This window comes from Cheilinus undulatus, linkage group 8 (assembly GCF_018320785.1).
Source record: "Cheilinus undulatus linkage group 8, ASM1832078v1, whole genome shotgun sequence".
Lineage (NCBI taxonomy): Eukaryota > Metazoa > Chordata > Actinopteri > Labriformes > Labridae > Cheilinus > Cheilinus undulatus.
This window is the reverse complement of record NC_054872.1, coordinates 10,944,904-10,967,383: the sequence shown is the minus strand read 5'-3', so window position 1 is coordinate 10,967,383 and position 22,480 is coordinate 10,944,904. Positions and strand designations below refer to the sequence as shown.

General features: G+C 37.3%; 1 protein-coding gene across 1 annotated transcript in view; it reads left to right on the top strand.

Annotated features, from left to right (window-relative positions):
* Positions 1-22,480, top strand: part of usp45 (ubiquitin specific peptidase 45) — a 53,221-nt gene that overhangs the window by 27,917 nt on the left and 2,824 nt on the right. Inside the window, exons 9-16 of the mRNA XM_041793947.1 lie at positions 12,497-12,584; positions 14,921-15,002; positions 15,161-15,252; positions 18,219-18,275; positions 18,501-18,632; positions 18,823-19,486; positions 21,942-22,039; positions 22,219-22,305. Coding sequence (XP_041649881.1) covers positions 12,497-12,584; positions 14,921-15,002; positions 15,161-15,252; positions 18,219-18,275; positions 18,501-18,632; positions 18,823-19,486; positions 21,942-22,039; positions 22,219-22,305 — 1,300 coding nt within the window. The remainder of the gene's footprint in view (positions 1-12,496; positions 12,585-14,920; positions 15,003-15,160; positions 15,253-18,218; positions 18,276-18,500; positions 18,633-18,822; positions 19,487-21,941; positions 22,040-22,218; positions 22,306-22,480) is intronic.

The following is a 22,480-nucleotide window of genomic DNA, read 5'->3' as shown; positions in this document are numbered from 1 at the left end:
TAGTGAGCTTGGTGATATGTTGTTCGAATGAGAGGTTACTGTCAAAAATGATGCTGAAAATGTGGATGTGAAAGGAGGATAGAGTGGAATTGCTGAGGCTGACCTTTTTAGTGAGTTTAAGGATGGATTTGGGGCTGATGATTAAGGTCAGATATATTGTAGTTTGGTTTCATGTTTTTATTTCAGCTAGGCAATTTGTCAGAGTGGAGTTGGTTTTTGTTCTGATAGAACTGGTCGTAATGAAAAGCTGGATGTCATCAGCATAGCAATGGAAGTAGAGACCATGGTGTTAGGTGAAGTTCCCCAGGGGAAGTTGGTAAATAATGTGCAAATACACAGCCATTATATCCTCTTAAAATGATTTCTCTGCTACCTTTAAGAGTTGTTCGGATTCTGATACCAACATTGGAAATGCGTCCCATACTGCATACTGTATAATGCGGATATTTGTAATGGCAATAACACATGTTTATGTATGATCTGATACCCTTTTGTTTAACTTTAAATTTTGCTACATTTAACCATTCTAAATGTTAGCATTATAAGCCAGAAACCAACTCTTCGCTGCTCCAAAACACTGCATGCAGACCAGCAAAGAAGAACCAAAGGACGGCAAAGTTGCAACAGCAAAGTTTGGAGGCAGCATTACATTCATTATTCTCTGTATTTGTTTGTTAAAAAACCTCACCGACTGATGTCATATATATATATATATATATATGCTGTCTTTTAACATTCTAAATGCTAGAAATATTCTTTTTTTCTTTACTCTGTAAAGCACTGTGATTGTTTTGGCTTTGCATGGTGCTCAATAAATATACATGCCCTCCCCTTTCCTAGTTTCAGTGGTAGACTTTAGTGCGTCCAACCTCAAACTTCTCATTTGAGCCTTGTTGAAGCAGCCTAAAGATGCCTTATTTTAGCTGAAAAGAAACAAAGATTTGTAACCTAAGCTTACTTTTGGTACCTTATTGTAAACTCCAGCTTGTTTGAGAAAGATCTGAATTGTCAAATGTCAGGCGGACAGCATAATGTCAGAGGCCACTTTAACCAGGTTGAACTTAAATACTCAGATTTTGATTGTTGTGGCAGAGCGTAATGGTTGAACTCACTTTCAAGGTCTTTTTTATTAATTTTCTATTTCATTCAGGATCTACAAAGTGTACATAACTGCACGAGCATTCTGAACTAGCTTGAGCTCTACTCTAATACACTCCTCCACACAGCAACTAAAGCTTATGGCTGAAAGTACAGGGTCAAGAACTGATCCTGTTTACTGGGATATTTTTCCATTTTATTGACCTTTAACACTGTGAATATAGCTCATCATTCTTACCTGTCACGGCTAGCTCTTGTCACCCAACAAGCCTTCGGCCTGCCCTTGGCCTCTTGGGACGCAGAGTGATTTTCCATTTTCCCTTGGTGTCTCTCTTAGTATGTTTGTGTTGACAGTAGGGCTACAGTCATTGATTTTTTTTGTAATCGAGTACTCTGTCGATTCTTCTGGTGATTAATTGAATACTCTAATAAGAAATATTGTATTTGTTTAATCAATCACTTTTGCTTTTTCAAGAGAAATAGTACTAGACAAATGAGGAAAAAAAACCTGGGCCCCTAAAATGAACTATTTCTATATTAAAAATTGGTATTAACAGGTTCTCTAAAGAAAATATTTTTTACAAAGTGCAATGAAGTTCTGATGGCAATTTACATTTCTTAAAGTTACAAGGAAAGGAAGTAAAATAATGACATTAGATCATGGCATATTTAGGGTTTTAGTGATCCTCTCCCAGGAAATTTTGGGTGCTGACACTTTATTTCTTCTATTGTAGTTTATTTTTATTTTCCAATTTGTTATTAAAGCAGAGGGACATTTAATCATTTTAAAATCCTCTACTTTATGCATAAATCTAATATTTTACATTATAGCAAGAATGAAGTTCCGTCATTCACACAGCGGTCTGATGATGTCTGAATGGTGAACCTTTAGATTACAGGAATATGGTCTATTTTACAAAGGGTGTTCACTTTTAATTTTTGCACATTTTTGTTTGTGAGTTCATCCACCATAAAATAAAAATATCACCTTTTAAGACCACCAACTGACCTCAAGAACACATTTTAAGGGATAAAGCTGCTTCTATGAGCTGTTGAATCATGGTTGGTTTTCTGTGAAACTGTCGGGCCAATCAGAGGAGTTTATTAAATTCCCTGAAGTCTGCAGACACACACTGAGCGCTGTCTCACACAAGCGAGTTATGCAGGCAGCGCGTAAACTCGGAGATCTGCATAGGTTCAGCGTTTGCAGGCATAGTGCCATATCTGCCATGGAGCCAGTGGATGCGTACAAACGCAGGACGAGTGCCTGTAAACATCACTGCATTATCTTCTCTTCCCTTGGGATTTTCACACCTTGAATCATGCATGTTACGTCATAGTAACAGCGAGAACAAGTGCATTGTGCTACACAAATAGCCGTCCGTGTGAAACATAGCATGCCGTGCAACACATGGCGCAATGTCCAGGTTTACAGCATGAGCATATATGGATACAGGACTGATTTAAGCAAAGCCTCAAGGCATTTTTTGAAACGAATCCCCCTAATAATTCGAGGAATTGTTTCAGCCCTACTTGACAGGAAGGTTAATAAGGCTTTCTGAATAAGATTGAAGGCCAGTATGAGTGTTCAAGTGCAACTCTGGAACACTACTGAGCCAGATTCGATGTTTATGTGTGTGTTTCTATGCATGTGTGCACATGAATTTTACTCTACCAGCTGAGTACCCCACAGTCTGCCTGTTCCTCCTCCTCCTGCCAGTGGAGTGGGTCTGGTCTGGGTTAGGACCTGTGCCAAACTAAGCTTGGTTGGGTGGTCAGCACCACACTCTCTATCTGGTGCCAGTGAGTGTCCCATCTTGTTCCCAGGCTAGTGAGGGGCCACAAACACACTATCTAATTGAATAACCAAGTATTCATCTTCTTCTTCACAAACAGAAAAAACTCAAAGAGTTAACAGTTTTATTTGATATTGCCATGACTCATTACAGTCATTATTATGTGTCACACCTTGTGCTAATATTTCACTTTTTTCTTATTTTTATTCCATTAATGTGTGAAATTTGGGTTATTACTCCTGTTGTTTTTTTCTCTGTCTTTATCCATGGACTGTTTACCACTGATGAGTAAGTGGCAGAGTTGTTGTCTCTTAAATAGAAGGTTAGAGGTGCGATCCCCGGCACCTACAGTCATGTGTTGAAGAGTCCTTGAGCTAGACACTGAACCCTAAATTGCTGGTGTGAGTAGGTGCATGGTGTTTGGAGGGTCTTAAAAACTATTTAAGGTTGATAAATCAATTTAGCAAAATTTAGGCTTTGAAAAAATATTAAGTCTTGGACGGGAAGACCTTGAGGTCTTAAATTCTGTAGCTGTTTTCAATTTCTATATTTGTCAAAAGAGGTTGTAGGTTAGTTTTTCTGCTTTTGCTTTTATTTAGTTTTAAGCACCAGTGAGGTTCTGACTGAACACCACCAGATCTAACATCAGTCTGCACACTTGTTTATGTTCTTGCCTGTTGAGCCATCATTGTGTCCTTGAAGCTCCTCTGTGTCCCCAGCTAACAGCTTACAGCTAACAGCAATGTGATCTAGGGGTAGACCGATTATCAGCCTAGCTGATTATTGATGCTGGCATTTGGCCAGTTATAAGTTTCAGCATTTTATTTTACTGATTATTGGTAAAAATCAATTAATTCAAAGGTGTGCTACATTGGCTCCACTACAAGGTGTGTCTTCCCCTTTGGTTTTATTGTTACTCCACAGTCTCACCTAATGTCCTGCCCTTGGCCTCTTGGGATGGAGAGTGATTTTCCATTTGCCCTTGGTGTCTCTCTTAGTATGTTTGTGTTGACAGTAGGGCTGCATTAATTGATTTTTTTGTAATTGAGTACTCTGTCGATTTTTTCTGATGATTAATCGAGCACTCTAATAAGAAATATTGTATTTTTTTAATCAGTCACTTTCGCTTTTTCATGGCAGGTGGCTAATGCCACCTGCCATATTGTCTGTCTGTTTCCCACAAGTCACAGACTGTGACAAATAATGGCAGGCTGTTTGTTGTAACGTCATGCTTTGCCGAACAGAGCATGTGCAAACACTTCAAAACTGGAGTCTTGAGTATTGAAGTCTTAAAAAGTCATATTTTCTGTTAATATCCTGAAGTGTAACCTGCTTTCAGTAGTCAGAACAAGACAAAGTGCTATAAAAGCTGAAGGCCACTTACAAGTTTGCCTAAAGTTGATTGATTTATTGTGAGAGGAGCTGTTTTATTTTTTAACACCTTAACAGGGTGTCCTCAGAGTCTTAAAAAGTAGGAAAAAACGATGAATCGATTTAGCCAAATTAAGGCTTTAAAAAAAAAAAAAAAGTCTTAAATGCAAGACTATAAGGTCTTAAATTTGGTTATTTTTTAAATTTTTGTAGTAATCTAAAGCGGTTGTTGGCTTTAAAATACATAAAAAAGAGAACTGCAAGTATTCTAAAATGGGAAATTATACCTTGTTTTGTTCCTTTAAACCCTTCAGATATGCTGTTCAGCTTTAGCTTTAACTTCAGTCCTACACTTGTAAATAGGTGCTTTTAGACTGTGGTGTAACTACTTTTAGGTTGCTTAAGTAAAAAATAATACATTCCTTTCAGCTACCTTACAGTATCAGCAGGTTAATTTTGGTGACTAAAAGTACGACTTAAAATGTTCCTTGACTACCTTTTTAGAATGAGAAAGACTAAGACTAGCTAAAAATGTATGTTTGGTTTCAAAAACTCTTATGAAAAGTGATTAATAGTTTGTGTCACTGAGACTAGAACTTGACTTAAATGTTGGTCCTGATATTTTGGACATTCAAAAGTAATTATATTCTTCCACTGTTCATATAAGGTGTATCTTTTTTTTTTTTTTTTTTTTTTTTTTTTAATCAGTGCATTTTAAATCAATTCATATATCGATAGTGCATAGATGTGTGTGTTCCACTTTTATTAATTATACAATTTGCCTGATTAAATTAGTTCAAAGTAAATAAATGCATTGACTAAAAGTAAAGTCTAAAGTGTTAAGATTTTTTCTTGACTAAAATGTTTTGAATTTTGGTCAACTAAAACTAAAACATAGGGCAGGCATGACTAAAATTTGACTAAAAATTAAATACTGTGATTCCAAGAGTTTTAAAAACTTTCAGAAAGGCTGCCAAAATTAACACTAGTGTCTTATTATCTTAACACTGGTGTCTTATTATTGTCTTATTATCAGCACAAAACCTATCCTAACTTTGTTGTTAATGTAGTGGGATGGTTAATGTAATAGAAATTGAAAATGTGATAGTCTTGAAATGTAGAAGCAGCATCTTGAAAAAGGTCTTAAAATGTATTAGATTTAATGTACGATTTATTATATACACCTTGCTAAAACATCCACATTTTCCCTCTTTTCCCCCTCTTTCTGATAAAGGAAAACTTACAGTGTCCACTAAACTGATACAAACTAGTCAGAGAGTAGTTGTGACTTAACTTGGGTTTCATTTTAATAAGCCAAACGTCTTCATGGATTAATCACAAAAAAACAAAATGTATTTTCTTATTTATTACTTTTAAGGCAGTGTTTCTCATAGATCATGCCTGTTTATATTGTGATGATGTTATCTAAAATATGATTAATCACACTGCCAGTGCTCTCAGTCTGCAGCATTATTTGCTCATTTTTGAAAAAGCTTTGTTAATAATGCCATAGCAACACATTATGATCAGTCTGTTTGGGTTGATAATGTTGCATATTTTATGCATAAACATGACAAAAAAGCCAAAGATGGGGATAGAGCTGCACCTGTTTCTCTCAAGGACTGATTCCGTTCTCAGGATGGCTGGGCATTTTCTTGTATCAGAAAAAATGAAAAGCTTCTCCATGTATTTCTGATGTATAAATGTCTACATACCCACATCTTTCAAATACTGCCCCTATGCCTTTATGAGAAGCCTGACATCATTATGGAAACAGCAAAGGACAACAATGGACTCCATCTAGTACTCTGGCATCCAAAGCAAAAACACACATCTGCAGTGACACACAGAGACAGGACTGGCTTACAGGTCTTCACAGGAGGGAGACCTCTTTCTGAATGAATCAAGAAGCACATAGATGTTAAGAATAAATACAGTGTGTGAACACATGCTGAGCTAGAACATTCTGATGACATTTACTCTGGTTTACTTGAGTGTGATAGAAAATATGCAAACAAGGATGTTACTGGTGTCTTTATGCCTGAGGTTGAAAAATGATATACGCACAAATCAATACAAAATAATTACAAACTAATTTGATCATGGCTTACCATCACAAAAGAAAGATATTTCTGTTTTATTAGGGAATTTGTAGATTGTAGCAAATGTCCACTGTGGTTCACACCAGCAAAACAAAGAGACTTTTATATGGTCTTCCTAAAAAAGTAAACATAACAGCATACTTGGGAAGTAGAGCCCGATAAAACAGACATGGTTCATGATAGATCATACAGTATACTGTGACGATCTTAAAAGAAATCTTGATATAGATTATGTTTTTTTTCTCTTTTTCTTGTTTTTCATTTTCTGATTAAAAACAACATAAATTTCTCAAAGCAAGAAAGACAACACACACACGGGATGGGAATTGACACGATTTTTTTTTATATTAATACCATTGTTAATTCTTGTCAATTCAGTTCAGTGTCCATTCCCTTATAGTTTCCATCTTAGGAATTTTCTTTTTCAAAAAAGTAGAGTTTGTAGGTTTTCTCTGTTAACTCAACTTTTATTCAGTCTTTTTCTCTCTGAACACTGAAAAAGATGTTTTCCATCTTCAGTGAGAGATGATGACAAGCACACTTCAATTACTGGCTATAATACACAGTTTTGCTAACAAAAAATCTTAAACATCAAGTTTTTGGGAGGAGAACATGAAAAAATATACAAAAAAATGTTTTTTATGTTGGAAATATTTCAGTTAAATCGAACTACTATCTGGATCTTCAATCCCTGAACTTGAACTAGAATACAATACTACTGCTCATTTTCTGAAAAAAGATTAAACCTTAAAATGAATAAAACTACTCACGGGATCCTAGATCTCTTGACTATAAAAATAAATTGAAATCTGTTCAAAATTAACAGTTCATGTGCACAAAGATGCATGTCTTGCAGATGTTGTACATCATGCTGTTCGCTTAATTTTTTGAGAAATGAAGCCAAACTTTGGACAGCTTTAGCCTGTTTTTGTCACTGTCCGCCATGCTCACTTCCTTGACTTCTCTGTTCTTGTTCACTTTGCTAACTGCCTCTCGTGAGACTGTTTTTCATGGCATGAACGTAAGGCATTTATAAGGGAATTGTTAAGATTAAATGTAAATGATGTCGATGGATTGAACCAATTGGAATCGGTTGTTGATTCTCATCCCTACACTGTATCGAGCACGCCACATTTTCATTAGCCTAACAGTTCCTCATCAGCACATTTAGTTCATGCTTAATCTGTTGTACTAAAATGACAGTTACTTATAATCCGTTCTACTGACTGAAACACATGAAATCCATGAGATACCAAAAGACACAAAGCTAATTGACTCAGATTGTTTTATGTTACTTTCCCACGTATGTTTTCAAATAGAGAAATGATGTTCCTCTCAATCACTGTTGTCTTTTCCTTAATGAAATAAGACAACACTTTTCCAGTTATGGAAGGAGGATATGAAGATGTCCAGTGTTTTAAATGAAGTTTCTTAAGTACCAGTGAGCAGAACAGTCTTCTGCTGTAGTAGTTTAATTTTGATCAGTATTGGCAATTTGCCCCAAACAAAAATACTGAGAAATTTTACTTTTATTCCAACTAAAATAAAATAAAATTATTAGATAATTTCTAACTCTCTCATCTTATGTGTTTCTTATCAAACAAGCAGTAAATCATTCTCTATAATAATAAAAAACACAATTAATTAAATTATTATTATTAAACTCAGGCGATCATTTTGAAAAACAAAATCTAATTGCAATTATTTTGACTCATTTCAAATTCTATGTGATTTTTTTGTATTTAAAGGAATAATTATTTCATGTCTTTCTCATTTTTGATTAGACAAACATACAAAAACAAGGAAAAACAGATTTTTAGTCCAAATTACTCTAAATAATGTATTAAACCGGTATTTTGAACCACATTTCAGGTCAAGGAAATATTGCACCTTCAATTTAAAAATTGCAAGACATATTGTGATATTATCTAAATTTTCATTAACTGCATTGAGCTTACAAAACAGTGTGATCTCTAGCTCATGCTTATTACACCTACTCTTTTTTTCAAAGCAAAATCAGCGTGGATACTCTAAAACGATGCTTTTCAAACTAACTCAGGTGGATGCTCTCTTCCTCACTTAAACTGAGCAGTCGCTGTACGGTAAGAAAAGAGGGAGGGTACAATCCATTTATCACACATGAACAAATTATAGGCAATGTAAGCACAACATGGGATGCAGCACAGTAATATTTTAATATTGATAACCTTGTTTTAATGAGCATGGCAAGCCAAAATCCTATTTAATAATGAAACTCATCAATCACCCAGCACTCATATAAACTGTAAGTAACATTAATTTGGAGGCTGGGGGATGAGGAAAGATTTTTTTCTGAATGTTTAAAGTAAGAGAGAAATATAGAAGGTAATACTACATGTTTTTCTGCTCAGGCATTTAGACTTAGCTAAGTCTTTTGTTGTAAACAACCTTTAAATTTGAATTAAGTACACATTTCTTCATGATTGAAGTTTTGGATGATTTATTTTATCGCTGGTTTTATGCCATTGTCTGCCAGACAGATTTAACATGCAGGTACATTGTATAGTGTTTCTCTTACATTTTGTTTTATTTTATTTTTTCATTTATGGGGGTGGGGTGGGGGGGGGGCTTGTGTGGCCTTGTGTCTGGTACTAACTCATCCGGCTATTAATTGTGTTAGCTCCGCAGCTGTTTGCATTGGCCAGATTGAGAGCAGCGCTACAGGGCCCTTCTGCTTCTCTCCACTGGGATGAGCTTACAGACCTCCTCATTCCCACTGATCCTTACCAAGCTTCTCATTTATTTTCACTCTATACTGCTCTGCGTATGTCTCTCTTTTTTGCTGCACTCATTTCTATCTCTCGTATGGTTTGTATTTCTCTCTGTGTCTCTCTCTTGGGAGACAGACAGACTAGTTAACAGAACAAGAGCAGGGCATTACTTCACATGCTGTTAGTTGCTAAGGCTGGCCAGTAAATGACATATGTGCTCTCTGCCATCCTCAACCCTTCACCCACCCTTCACCATTTGTCTGCACGAAAAGGGCAAAGACACAGAGCGTGTCTTTTTAAGAAGGGGTGGGGAGGGGGAGACACTAGGCTTCTCCAGACCTCCTGGTTCTGACCTGTGTTGAAGGCAGGTGGTCAGATATCTCTCTCCTTAACATTGCCATCCATTTTTGAGCCTGGGGTACATTTGCCTCAGATTGATGTGTTGTCAGTTAATTTGTTCGATAAATAGGACTATAAACACCATCATCAGTTGTCCCCAAAACATAGTGGCCACATTTTGTTTATGCTGGGATTTTAATAAATGGGGGGGGGGGGGGGGGTGTCAAATGAATATATCACCAGCTCTTAGACTGTTTCCTGTAATTACAGGAAACCTGTTAAAACTAAAACTATTAGCCTGAACCTTAAGCACCATTGATAGAGCCATACAGACAAGATAGACTGAAACATCCTCCGCCTTTAAATGATGACATATTATAGAATAAATTGGCCTCTTGTTGTGTGCTATGCCTGTCAGACCAACCTGTCCTGTGGTCATGTGGCTGGCTTGGCCCAACAGGTTGTAGTGACTCCAGCCTTGGCTGCCCATCTGCCCCTGGCATCTGTCCTCACATCTGCCTCATCATGGACAGCCAGGGGACGGACCCAAGGAGAGGCTCTCCTCTAACTGTTCTGGGATCAATGTCCAGAACTGATACCTGCAAGTGGTGCAAATAAATGCTGGCATGGATTATAAAGTGTTATCGTGTTTACTGCATGGAGGAAGATTACCCTGCAGTGTACTCTATATTATCCAGCAATACTTGTAAGAAGGAACATTGTGTTGAATGCAGTGTTTCTGGCTGTTATTTTGAATCCAGTCTTTGTCTTAATCTTTAGAATAAATTGCCTTGAAGGGAAGTTTATTTTGAACGTGTTAAAAAAAGGGCATTTACCTTCAGAAGACACAGAATAAATAGTGCTGAATGAGAGAGAAAAGAAACAACAAAAACAGTTAATGAACAAGATTCTATGTTCAAGAAGCTGGAAGAAGAACAAACTTATTTTTCCCACCCCTTTTCCATACAGTAGCTCATTATTACACTTATTATTACACATGCTATATTAGTATCATTCCTTGTGATAATTTTTAACATTATTCTGACATATTTTACAAAATACAGATAAGTTGAGTATCACAACAACTGATATGTTATATCACTAATCTTTCTAATAAATGAACACTTACTGAAATTACTGTAATTAAGTAGCTTTTTTAATAAATTATGAAATCAGTAATTTTACTTCTACTTAAGTAAGTTTTAATCAGAGTAACTGTGCTTTTACTTGAGTACTGTACTCTTCTATTGTTTCCATTTCTGTTGACTACACAGTAGCACATATAGACAATGATTCCACATCACAATCTAAAGCTCCCCACTTTTGTATTATGAGTGAAGTTATCCACTGAGTCAGAGGTCACTTTAGGTGACTTTAGGTGCTTCTGAAGGCCACATGATGGCTATGCCTCATCATGCATTGCCTTGCTATGAGGCTGATTCTCTGCTTTGTTCTTGCCAGAGGAGACCAACCTTGCCAGATTTTCAAGAGTTACTGTCAGACTGTAAAATAATTAACTCTTTCAAAAGTATAATTTATCAGTATGTAATTTGGACAAATATAGAAACTTTTCCAGTGTTGAATTTAAATCTGTATGATTTTGATTTACACAGTCAGTTTTGCTGTGTTTTACTTTATTATAGAGATGTGACTTTACCTGAACAACCTGGTTGGAGAGCTATTCTCTTGTTATTTACAATAAGGAATGATCATATTTTAGGGTACAACTACTCAGTAGCTGCTCAGTACTTCGGGTAAACTTTAAATTAAATACTTTTGACTTTTACTTGAGTAGCTTTATAGACCTAATCACCGTAGTTGTTTTTACTTTAACTTAAGTACATTTTAAGCTTTATAACTGCACTTTTACTTGAGCACAGAAGTCGTGTACTTTTTCCACCTCTGGCATTTTTATATAAACACCAGAGTAGAAAAATAGAATTGTTACATTAATCTGTCTCAAAACATTTTTTCTTTTTCTCTTTCATACGTGGAAATTAAAGCTGTATTTACAGAAAAAACAACAGAAACTACAGCTAAACCTCAAGGTCAACAAAGAAAGAACAAGTATCAAAACAGATAAATGAGCTAGAAGCACCTTGTGAGAAACACTTTCCTCATCCCTGTACCAGGTGAAAATCAATGTATACCACTTTTTGATCTGGATTATGTTTGGATGTTCTTTTAGCACCACATTTAAGTTGTTCTATGGTCTTACACACAAACAGCAATGCAAAAACTTTCCCTTGTTGTGCACACATACCTAGTTTGGAAATTAAATTTTCTCCTTAAATAGTTTTAGTTTTAGTAACATTTTAGTCAAACAGTCTAGTTTAAGTCAGCAAAAACATTTTAGTCTAGTTTTAGTCGATAAAAGTCCTTACATTTTAATCCTTACTTTTAGTCAAAGCAATTATTTTCTTTGATCTAATTTTATTAGCCATATTTCAAAACTGATATAAATTAGAAATACTCATATTAAAACACCATCAGTACTTTTACTTTAAAATATACTGAAGAAATTATTGACTTACCTTGAACCCTCTCTATCCAATCTGTCCTTGTGTTTTTACCAATTATACACACAGTGGAGAAATATTATGGGTTTTGAATGTTACTTTTTGTGAGCATTCAATCACCAAAGCTATATTTTTAGCTTGTCTTAATCATGTCTTTCCTATGGAAAAACGTAGACAACTACCATTTAAGTCGACAAAATGAGCTCTGGTTAAATGGCTTTTCATTTATTGTATTGTCTTTCAGATGATTATTGGACTTCAATAATTGCAAAAGAATATCTGAGTCTTTAAAGGGATTTCAAGATGTGCTTTGATTTGCCATGTCTTATTTCATGTCTTTATTCAGATAAATTGAAACTGCAATGCAGGTTTTTTGGAGGTGGGGTGATAATTTAAGGGTTTAACAACCACGAATAGGACCAAAAAAAAGACGTGAGATAAAACGAAAATCTTTTTGTAACAATTTTTTGGTGTGCATGTTTTGTATTTCACAGCCCATATTTTTTTCTCCCCCCCCCCAGGGCTCCCCGCTTCAAGGGCTACCAACAACAAGACAGCCAGGAGCTTCTGCACTACTTACTGGACTCCATACGTGTAGAGGAAACCAAAGTGAGCTTACATTTATATACATAGACCTGTATTTGACATCTTAAAATGGCTTTATGAAACTTCTGCTAGTATGCTTTTTCCAAATGATAATTATGCTTGTTTGAGAGCTTTATTCGTGTTCTTTTAAAGTTTTCCAAAGTTTTACTGTTTGTTAAAAAAGTCCTTCAAATCAGCACAAAGTACCCCATGTACTCACTGTTATATGACATTTCTTTACAAATAAATTTGGAGGATCTGGCAAAAGAAAATGTGTAAAACTTAAGGACACCATGAGTGCTAGCTTAGTTGGATAATGCCAACAATGAATTAATTCATTTGTAAGTATAACTGTGCTTAAACATTATCCTCTAATTGGTGTTAAAAATGTTTCAGGCAGCGACACTCTGGATAGAGAAGACAAAAAACTCATGACTTCCTGTGGCGCACACGACAGCAGTCTCTTTGTTTTCACTTTTTAACACCAATGACAGAATTCAAAACAATCCACCATGTTTCAAATTGAAATTTTCATTTGGAGGTTGTACTCTATTGGTGAAAGTAACATCTGTTACAAACATTTCTTGCTGGCCTTATCAAATCTCCATGTCCTTAGAATATTTATAATCTGGTAGTGGAGTTCACTCACTGTCTGTTAACATCCATCAGTGATGAGTCCCCTCACAAATGCATGACACTGATATTTTCATTTCTCCTTGCCTGGCCAGCTTTGTCTTTTAATCTCATGGTGCCATGTTTTTGGCAGAGAAACCCCTGAGCCCTTTGCAGGGGCAATTAGGGGACCCCACAGCAGTCCTTTGCAGCATTAAGCTGCCCCCTGCGGCCCCACCAGTGGCTGTAAGGACCGAGGAGGAGAAGTTAGCGGGTGTGTTTAGTGGTCAGCCACAAACCTGGGACCGGCCGCAGGCTGGGCTCTCCTGCTCCCATTCAAACTTGTGAACGCTGACAGTTGTGCCACTTAGGGGACTTGCAAGTGGCACGACCGGCATCATTGTGTGATCTTGGGAAACCCACAGCTGCTGAATGAGCTCCAGGGCCGTCCTATTGTGATTGAGGGTCACCCACAGCCCCCTCCTACATCCACTCACTCATCAGCCTAGCTACCCATCCAATCAGCGAGGTAAAGGGAGGGAGGGGGTATTTATTCACTCAGAAACTCATTTAAACAGCCAAGAACATTCAGGCGTACAGTGGCATTTTCGTCTGCATTGTTAAGTGATTTTAAAATAAATCAAAGTATCAAAGCAGAGCTAAAATAAATTTTACAAATATAAAGGTTGTGTAAGGGGTTTGATTAATATGCCCCCATCAAAAAACATAAAACATTTTTCTTTTTTGTACACATAGTTAACCTAAATGAACTTATTCAGTTTGAAAGGGCGAAACTTTGCTACTTATAAACACTACAATAATACAAGTGCATTAGTCTGTGCAAGAGTATGTTGATTGAGTTGTGCATCTATTAGAGAGGGAAACTGGTGTCTTTGAATTGGCTGTCACCAACCTTTAAGAGGCCCTAAATGTTTGTGTTTATCGGCCATTAGTATCAGGGATCTAAATATGCTAATTTGGCCCCAGCCAATTATCACCAATTAGCTGAGACGGTAGGTCTTACTCTCTCAGGGCATGGACTGTCCTTCTTTGCCCATCTTCATTTTAGTTTCCACCCCTGCACCCTTGTACCAGCAACCCTCCGCACCCCCTATCCACCCCCTCCCACCGCCCGTCCTGTGTGGGACAATGCACGCTGTTACATTTGGGAGGGAGTGAGGGTGGGGGTTACTGGTAATTAATTAGTAGGAGAGCCCCATTCTGGTTCGAATGTGCTGACTGAGTGGGGCGCAGACTGGCCAGGCAAGGATTAACGGGACTTTTTGACCTAAATAGCCAGTCCACTGCGTGGGTCCCGGGACAATGGGGGCTGACTGGTCTCAGCCACAGACATAGACCATGGCCAATTATCTATTGATTGGTGCTTCACTGTGGCTGTGCCTCTTCACAGCTCTCTCACCAACACACTCACTGACCATGTCACCTTCAATGACAGGGCCCCACCAAGAACTTTGACACCCACACAAACAAGCACAGTTCATTAAGACATTTGACTGTTAACCTTTTTAGACAAGCACAATAATTATTTTACACTAATGATGCTTGTAATAGGTAAACCTGTCAAACTGAGCTGTAGGCCAAATTCTGATATTTCACTAATGGATATAATAGAGAAATCAAGTCAAAACCTAAGGTCAATTTAATTCAAATGTATTACATTCAATTTTCATCTTGGACCCTCACTTCATGTCTGGATTATTGTATAATTTTGTGTTTGTTGTTTACAGAGAGTAAAGGCAGGAATTCTGAAGGCTTTTAATAATCCCACAGAGAAGACAGCCGATGAGGACACCAAACGCCAAGTCAAAGGTTCATATGCACATTGCACGATATACATGCTAAGATCAATAGTCCCATCTTGTGGTGGTTAATGGAAATACAACTCAGTTATTCATCTGGCAAGTTAAATTGACTTAATTAACAGACTTTTGTGCCATTTTTGTGAAAACTATTTCCCTTTTTTCCAGCATACGGAAAGGAAGGTGTGAGGATGAACTTTGTGGATCGCATCTTTGTAGGCGAGCTGACCAACACAATCATGTGTGAGGAATGTGAGCATGTAAGTGTATGTAGGTGATCACTACAGGGTCCACACATTCAAGAGTTCTTCTTTTAAACTGGCATTTAGACCTTTGAATAAATGTATTTTCTTGTTAAAACTCAATGAAGGAAACACAACAGATAGCTAGACCATTTTCTAACTAAAGCAGCACTGCCTATCTCTTTTAATTTGGCACACTTTTGCCAGCGACCTCTTGAAAAGCTGGCCTGTTTCCCATTGCTAGTTCTCTTCTGGCAATTACACCCAGGGAACCTGTTTGTCTTCACTGCTCAGGACCAAATAGAATTCTGTTGAATAAAACTTGATAAATCAAGATGGAAAAAAATCAAAATAAGCTTTTCAAGGACCAGCACATAATTATTTTCCAGCAAGTTTTTGCAATAAAATGTGGGAGTTCAAAGTTGTTAGTAAAGCAGCTGCCAATATGAAAACTAAAGAGTATCCTTGAAGATGGAGAGCATCAGGTGTGAAGTAATTAGATGAATATAATGTCATGGGAGAAAAAAACCTTTGTGAGAAAGGTTTGGAGTTAGATTGTCAGTGTTGAGTAATCTGAAATTTAGCAAGATTTTTCAGTAGTTCCACAAAAAGACTTTATACTAGATTTTCCTTTTTAAATATATTGGAAGAGTTCGAGTTATGAATCGAGAGATTACACCTGTTTATACTCATTTTTTCAGTTTCTTAACCTGACAGAGGAGAGACTTGTTTTATTACTTTCAGACTGGTCCGTGGGATTCCATAATGTGGTACCACCAATCAAACGAGAACCTACAAAACCAAACTACAGCACAGACTTCAGTCTTTCGTTTGGGTATTCAGCCACCCAACTTGACCCCACATCACTTCAAATGAAAGGCACGTGTAACAGAATTTGCGTTTTATCAGCAGAGCATAAGCATCTTAGCTGTTTCGCTGTTTTGAGCAACCTCTCTTCTTACGCTTTCCTTTTTTCCCTTTTCACCTGCCACCTTTTAATATAGCATATTGCTGTTACTGATTCAATATATGCAATCTGGATGAATTGTATCTGGCCCATATTTATAGGGAAGGGAAGGATGAACCGATACCTAGTGGGTGCTATAATGTGATAAGGGAGCAAGTGGTTCTGCAAGGTTCTTTGGAGAACTCATCTCTACAAACAAGATAATTTAGAAATGATAAAACCAGGCAAGAACTTCTAGCACCACCTTCTGTTGTTTCTATGTAGGTTTCTCTGATTTATTTTAAAGCTATGAAAAAGGGAAGTGGTGAAGTAACACTCAGGAGGAGTAGCATCGCAGCATCTCTGTGGATCAGATCAATGAAGGAGAGAAAAAAAACGTTTTTTGACTCGTACCAGGGTAAAAGTTTAGTCCTTTTCCTTACCATGTTGCCCCCTCTGTCTCATCAACTTCACAGCAGGGCGAATCCAAACTTTTTTGGTAGGGGTGGCTTGGATCCTTGCTTAGGCAGGGGTTTTATTTTTTATTTCTTTACTTTTTAAGATTTATTTTGGGCTTTTTATGCCTTTATTTTAGAGATGAAGAGAGTGGACACAGTCAGAAGTAGGGATGAGAAGGTAGGGTAAAGACATGCAGGAAAGGAGCCACAGGCCAGATTTGAACCTGGCCCACCTCCGCACATGGGGCGCAACCTAACCACTCAGCTATCTGGGCCCTGTCTTATAATTATTTGTAAATTTATGGTTTAAATGTGATTTCTAACACTAAAAACATAAACGTATAGACAAATGACTAAACAGTAAAGTAAATATTTAGTGAAATTTGCAAGTGTAAGTAGGACTAAAACAACAATGAGTCTGAGAAATAAGTAATACGATTTATATTGTAGTTAGATTTAAGGTTGAATTTATTATGTGAATTCATTCGAAATGTGCTAAGCAAGGCTATTATAGTAAACTAAACCTAACTAAATAACTCAAACTAAAACTCAAAAGTCCTTTCAGTTAACTGAAACTAAATAAAAACTAAGCTTAACCCAAAAAAATGAAAACTAACTAGTGCGCTCACAAAACTAACTAAAAAAAAAAAAAATAGAGACAAAATATCCTTGGTTTTTGTCTTTGACTCAATCAAAGTGGCTGGCACCCACACCCAAGTCCGGGGAGTGTTAAATGGCCTGATTTGATTGGTTTAGACTTCACACAGTGGTAGTTCTATGTCTGGATTTGTAATCAAACATTATCTTTAAAAAATAAAATGATAAGTGAAGAGTAGCTTGTTAGACAATGTATTTAAAATTGTATGATGTTGACTCAGCCCTGATATGTATCTGAAAAACTAAAACTAACAATAACACTAACTAGAATAGCCGTCTGAGGTGGCAGACCCACGCCTAAGCAGCGCCACCGAGGAACTTACACTCCCATTTATTACTGTGGTGTTCAAAATTTCGAAGTCCGAGAAAAACTGAACGGGTGTGCGGATCATCACCAAAATCTAATCGATTCTTCCCTGTCACTATCCCAACATTCCCTGAAAGTTTGATGAAGATCTGACTTTCCGTTCTTGAGTTATCTTGTACACATACAAAGAAAGAAAGATACGGAGCCCATTACCTAACCCCCTGCTGATTTCATCGGCATGGGTAATTTAAACTAAACTGAAACAAAGTGTTTTTGCAAGACTAAAAACTAAACTAAACTAACAAACCAGCTGTAAAAACTGAACTGAAATTTGCAATTAAAAAAAGTGCTTTTTAGTGTCATCAACCTCTTTTTTCCTTGTTTTTTCCTCTTTAAAGTACTTCAGTAACTCAGCCCAAACTAATTTATATCCACCCCTACATGCTATTTGCCATATTTAAACATGTTTATAAAAGAATAAGCTGAGAAACAATGAGACCTCTTTTTAAACTGCATGAAAACAATAACTAGCAGCTCACTGTGGATAACCAGCGCGGATGTTGAATGTATTTGAATGCCTGTGCTGATAAAGACTTGCATGCAATCTCTCTTTCAGATCTCCACCGTAAAGGAGGCTTTCATAGACATCTCCTTACCCATCATAGAGGAAAGGGTGAGCTGTTACTGTTGTTCAGTCCATGATGATTACAGCTCACATACTAAACATAATGAAGAACCAAGCTAAAAAAAAAACAAAACAAAAGCACACGTCTGAGCAATGGCAACACTGGCTTTGTGTATTCTACAGCTCTCAATAAAAAAGACTGTGATCATATGAACATCATAAAGTTTTTTTTATTTATTTATGCTGATGAGGCTCATGTTTTTTTCTGTTTAGATATCAAAACCATCCAATCCTGGTAGGCTTGGGAAAAGTAGCCGGGAGCAGGACATCCACATGACTCACGGCGACCAGGTTCTGTCTGGAGCTCACCCCGTCAATAGAAACACAAGGAAGCTGAGCGGACAGGTACAGGTACCACACATGTAAATTCATGTATTTCTGCCTCTTATTAAGTAATTATCTGCCACATTTGTGGCATTTGAGCTGTGAATTTTTCAGTGAGAGCCCTGTGGTGGCTCTAAAACACAAGACTAACAAAAGGAATCAGAAACCTGCCTCTGCTAAGCAGCTTATGTATTTGTAATTTTTCTCTCAGAAACAGCAGAGCAGGAGGTCCTCAAGCTCTGTGGAGGAAAAGGGAGCAGGTTGCAGTGCTGAACGTCCAGAGGAAGAGGTGGTAGCTGGTGGATCAGCTCGTGGTGTTTCAGTTTGCAAGATGGCTGTGGCTGGCAGCCTATCAGATGGCAGTGAAAGAGACTCTGGAGCTCAGGACAGCAGTAATGATGCTGACAGCGAGGCCTCAGAGAGCGAGTGGGCCCCACGCATCTCCTCCAGCCACAGCCACGGGCACACGTCCACCCCATCCTCCTCTTCTACCCTCACTCCATCCCCTACGCCTGTCTCTGCCTCCACCCCATCTTTATCATTGTCCACAAGGCAGGGTGGTGCTGTAGAGCAGCTAGTTACCGCAGTGTCCAAAGTCAACCTCGGTTTCACACCTGGGGATTGCTCTCCCTCCACTCACTGTTCTCAGGATGAGCCAGGAGAAACACAGACACGAGATAACCTCCACCATCAACACCACCAGGGAGCCTTCCAGGTTCTTTCTCACAGTTACACGCCCAGCTCTAAGGAGTGCTCCATCCAGTCTTGTCTTCATCAGTTCACCTCTGTGGAACTGCTGATGGGCAACAACAAACTGCTGTGCGAGAGCTGCACTGAACGCAGACACAAACAGCTACGCAAGAGCAGCACAGCCGGTAAGACAAACAGTTGGAAGCCCACAGAGCTTTGAAATCAGATAACCCTCCTTACCTGCAGATAATTGATGCTGGGCACTATTATAAGAAAATCATTATTACTGTGGGTGTGGTACTTTTATCACAAGTTGTTAGAGCCAGATTGAAAATAATTCTCTTCTTCTAAATATCATACTGTTGTGCCTGAAGACAGCACTCCAGCCTGACCTCAGTCTTGTGACTTTTTCATTTAGGAATAACAGAATGTAATTTAAATTATTTCAAACACATTTTTTTTTCTTTGACTCGTCTCTGACATCGTACAGTTCATAAAAGATTATCTTTACATTTAAGTCTTTAATTTTTGAGAAAGAATATCTTAGGTAAAAGTATCTGTCTAGTGGTAACAGGTTAAACAAACAGGGAGACTGTTTTCTTGTTGTCATTTTCATTTCCCATCCAAATACAAAGTGAAGGATAGCAATGCTCTGCGGGTAGTCAGTATTAAATAGTATTTAGTATTTGGATTTAAAATATGAAAAGAAAGAAATGATTTCAGTCTACATTTAAAACTGACCAGGGAAATTATATCACAGTGGTTGTCATTAATACTGAGATGCCAATGATTATATACGATTTTTATTGGTTTTATAACATCTGTATTCCATGCATTTGTTGAGCTTAAACACTCTAAACCCTTTAAAGGTCTTTACACTTTGAAAAACAAGCAATCAATAAAAATATGAATAAAAATCATAGTATATAAAAAAATGGTATATAAATGGGGGAAATATGTGTTTTTGAGGTAGTGTTTGTACCTTTATGGCAAGAATATGACAACAATTATTTTGAAACAGGAATCCATTGACAAAAACAAATCACCTGAGTTACGGGCTAAACCCAGGTAAATAAACAAATGTACAAACTGAAGCCCTAACACCCAGTGTACGTATTAAAGGGAAGAGAAGGTACGAAGAAAATACTGGACTGGTTTTCAGTATAGGAAACACAAGCTTGGTTAGCTCACCTGCATGCCTGTGTTTTCTGGGCCTCTGGAACTTCATTGACGTTCAATTTTAGTTTGGTTGGGTTTTAACTCATAAACAATGACCAGTTTCAGTCAAGTCTGTGGGAGTGGGTTTGCAGTAGAGTGTGACAAGTTGGTGTCTTCTCATTTTCTCAGTGGCTGCTCCCTGTTACCTGTGTCATGTGATGTCATTTAAAGGTGATATAGTCACAGCTTTGCGCGCACTGCTGACAAGGTGTATTCAAGACTGTCGGAAATTCCAATATAGCTTAACCTAATGTTTATTTCCCATATGAAAACCAGTCCAAGCAATTTACTAAAAGAAACAGAAGGAAAAGAAGAGGAACTCCATCTAGCATGCTTATCATTCCTAACACCTACCAAAATGTAAAATTTGCCTTGAAAGTCATCCACAATCATGTACCAAACTCTGCAAGTTATAGTGCATTGTTCCAAGTGCAACTCCTTGTTAAACACTTTGCTTATGAGGAGATTGTTTTTTTATACCCAGCAACTGCAGTGTAGAGAACACACTGTGCTATAAAGGAAAGGAAGGAGCACTCCATTTACAACAAGTATCTAAAACCTAAGGGCACAGAAGACCAACACAGTATGTGGTTCTGCAATTCATGCATCCCAATTGTCTGATCACTGGAAGACAAAATGGTCATAAAATTGAAACTCATTTAATCGCCCGGCACTATGAACTCAATCAAATATCAATAAGGTGGGAGACAACAAAATTCACTGCTAATGAAAGGTGTATGCAATTGGCCATACAACTGGCATCATAAGATTTAATACATGTTGAAACTAAACAAATTAGTAATGCTAAATGTTAGCTGTGCCAGTGCAGCAAATGAGATCAGCTGCTCAATCTTCATCCAGGTGTCAGAGCAAAATACTGAATTAAAAGTTGTATTAGATGGGCATAGCCATTTGCAAGCTGTGTTTTGGTTTAGATCCTGATCCTGATCAGTAAGCACTTTGCACGGCAGCATCTTTAACATGTGTGACATTTGTTTTGTGAAATGTTGAATGTTAAACTAAAAAGTGATTTTAATCGTCTGAAAACCAGGGAATTATTATTTAGGTGAAATGCATTTTTCAATAAATTCCCCAAAATGTTCTTTTTTGGTTTGCACTCATAATGTTACCATCACAAGGACTGAAACATTACTGTCATTTGAAATCCTGCCTGCCCCTGATTCTGATTCCTTGGGCTAATCCTCATTTTTGTCACATCAGAGATAATTTGAATTTTAAGATTAAATATGACTAATTTTATCAATGCTCAGATTCTCCATAGAGCCGTAACTTTCACTTCGCTATTTTATCCACTAAAAATGTTTTTCAGCAAATTTGTGATATTTTTAATTAAATAAAACAGGATAAATGTTTTACTGTTTTAACCTGATGTTTCTTTTTTCTTTTTTTCTATTTGCACAGATAAGAAAATGGAGAAGATTTACACAAGCGCAAGAAAACAAATGCTGATATCATCGCTGCCTCCCGTCCTCACGTTACATCTGAAACGCTTTCACCAGGTGAGCTGACGCACTTTGCCTTTACTTCTACTGCTTTGCAGACAAGTCAGGTGTTACATTTGATGCAGTAGTTTATATGTTTTTTCAACATTTGTCATAACCAGTGACTGTGTTGGCCTTGTGTTGTGGTCTGTGAATCCAAATGTAAAAGTGCCCTGGTTCTCTTTTCCATTTTTAAGGCAGGGATGAACTTAAGAAAAGTTAACCGCCATGTTGACTTTCCACTCATCTTGGATCTTGCTCCATTTTGCTCAGCATCCTGCAAGGTATCATGATACTACATTATACTCCAAATATATTCTTTGTGCTTGAGATAAATGAGTTAAAATACCAAACTGACTCATGAATATGAAGTTTCAGAGTCTCACTTTTATTACTATTTCTTTTACAAAAAAATATTTGGCTGTGATTCCCTGCTTCAGTTTGTGATGACTGTCCTTT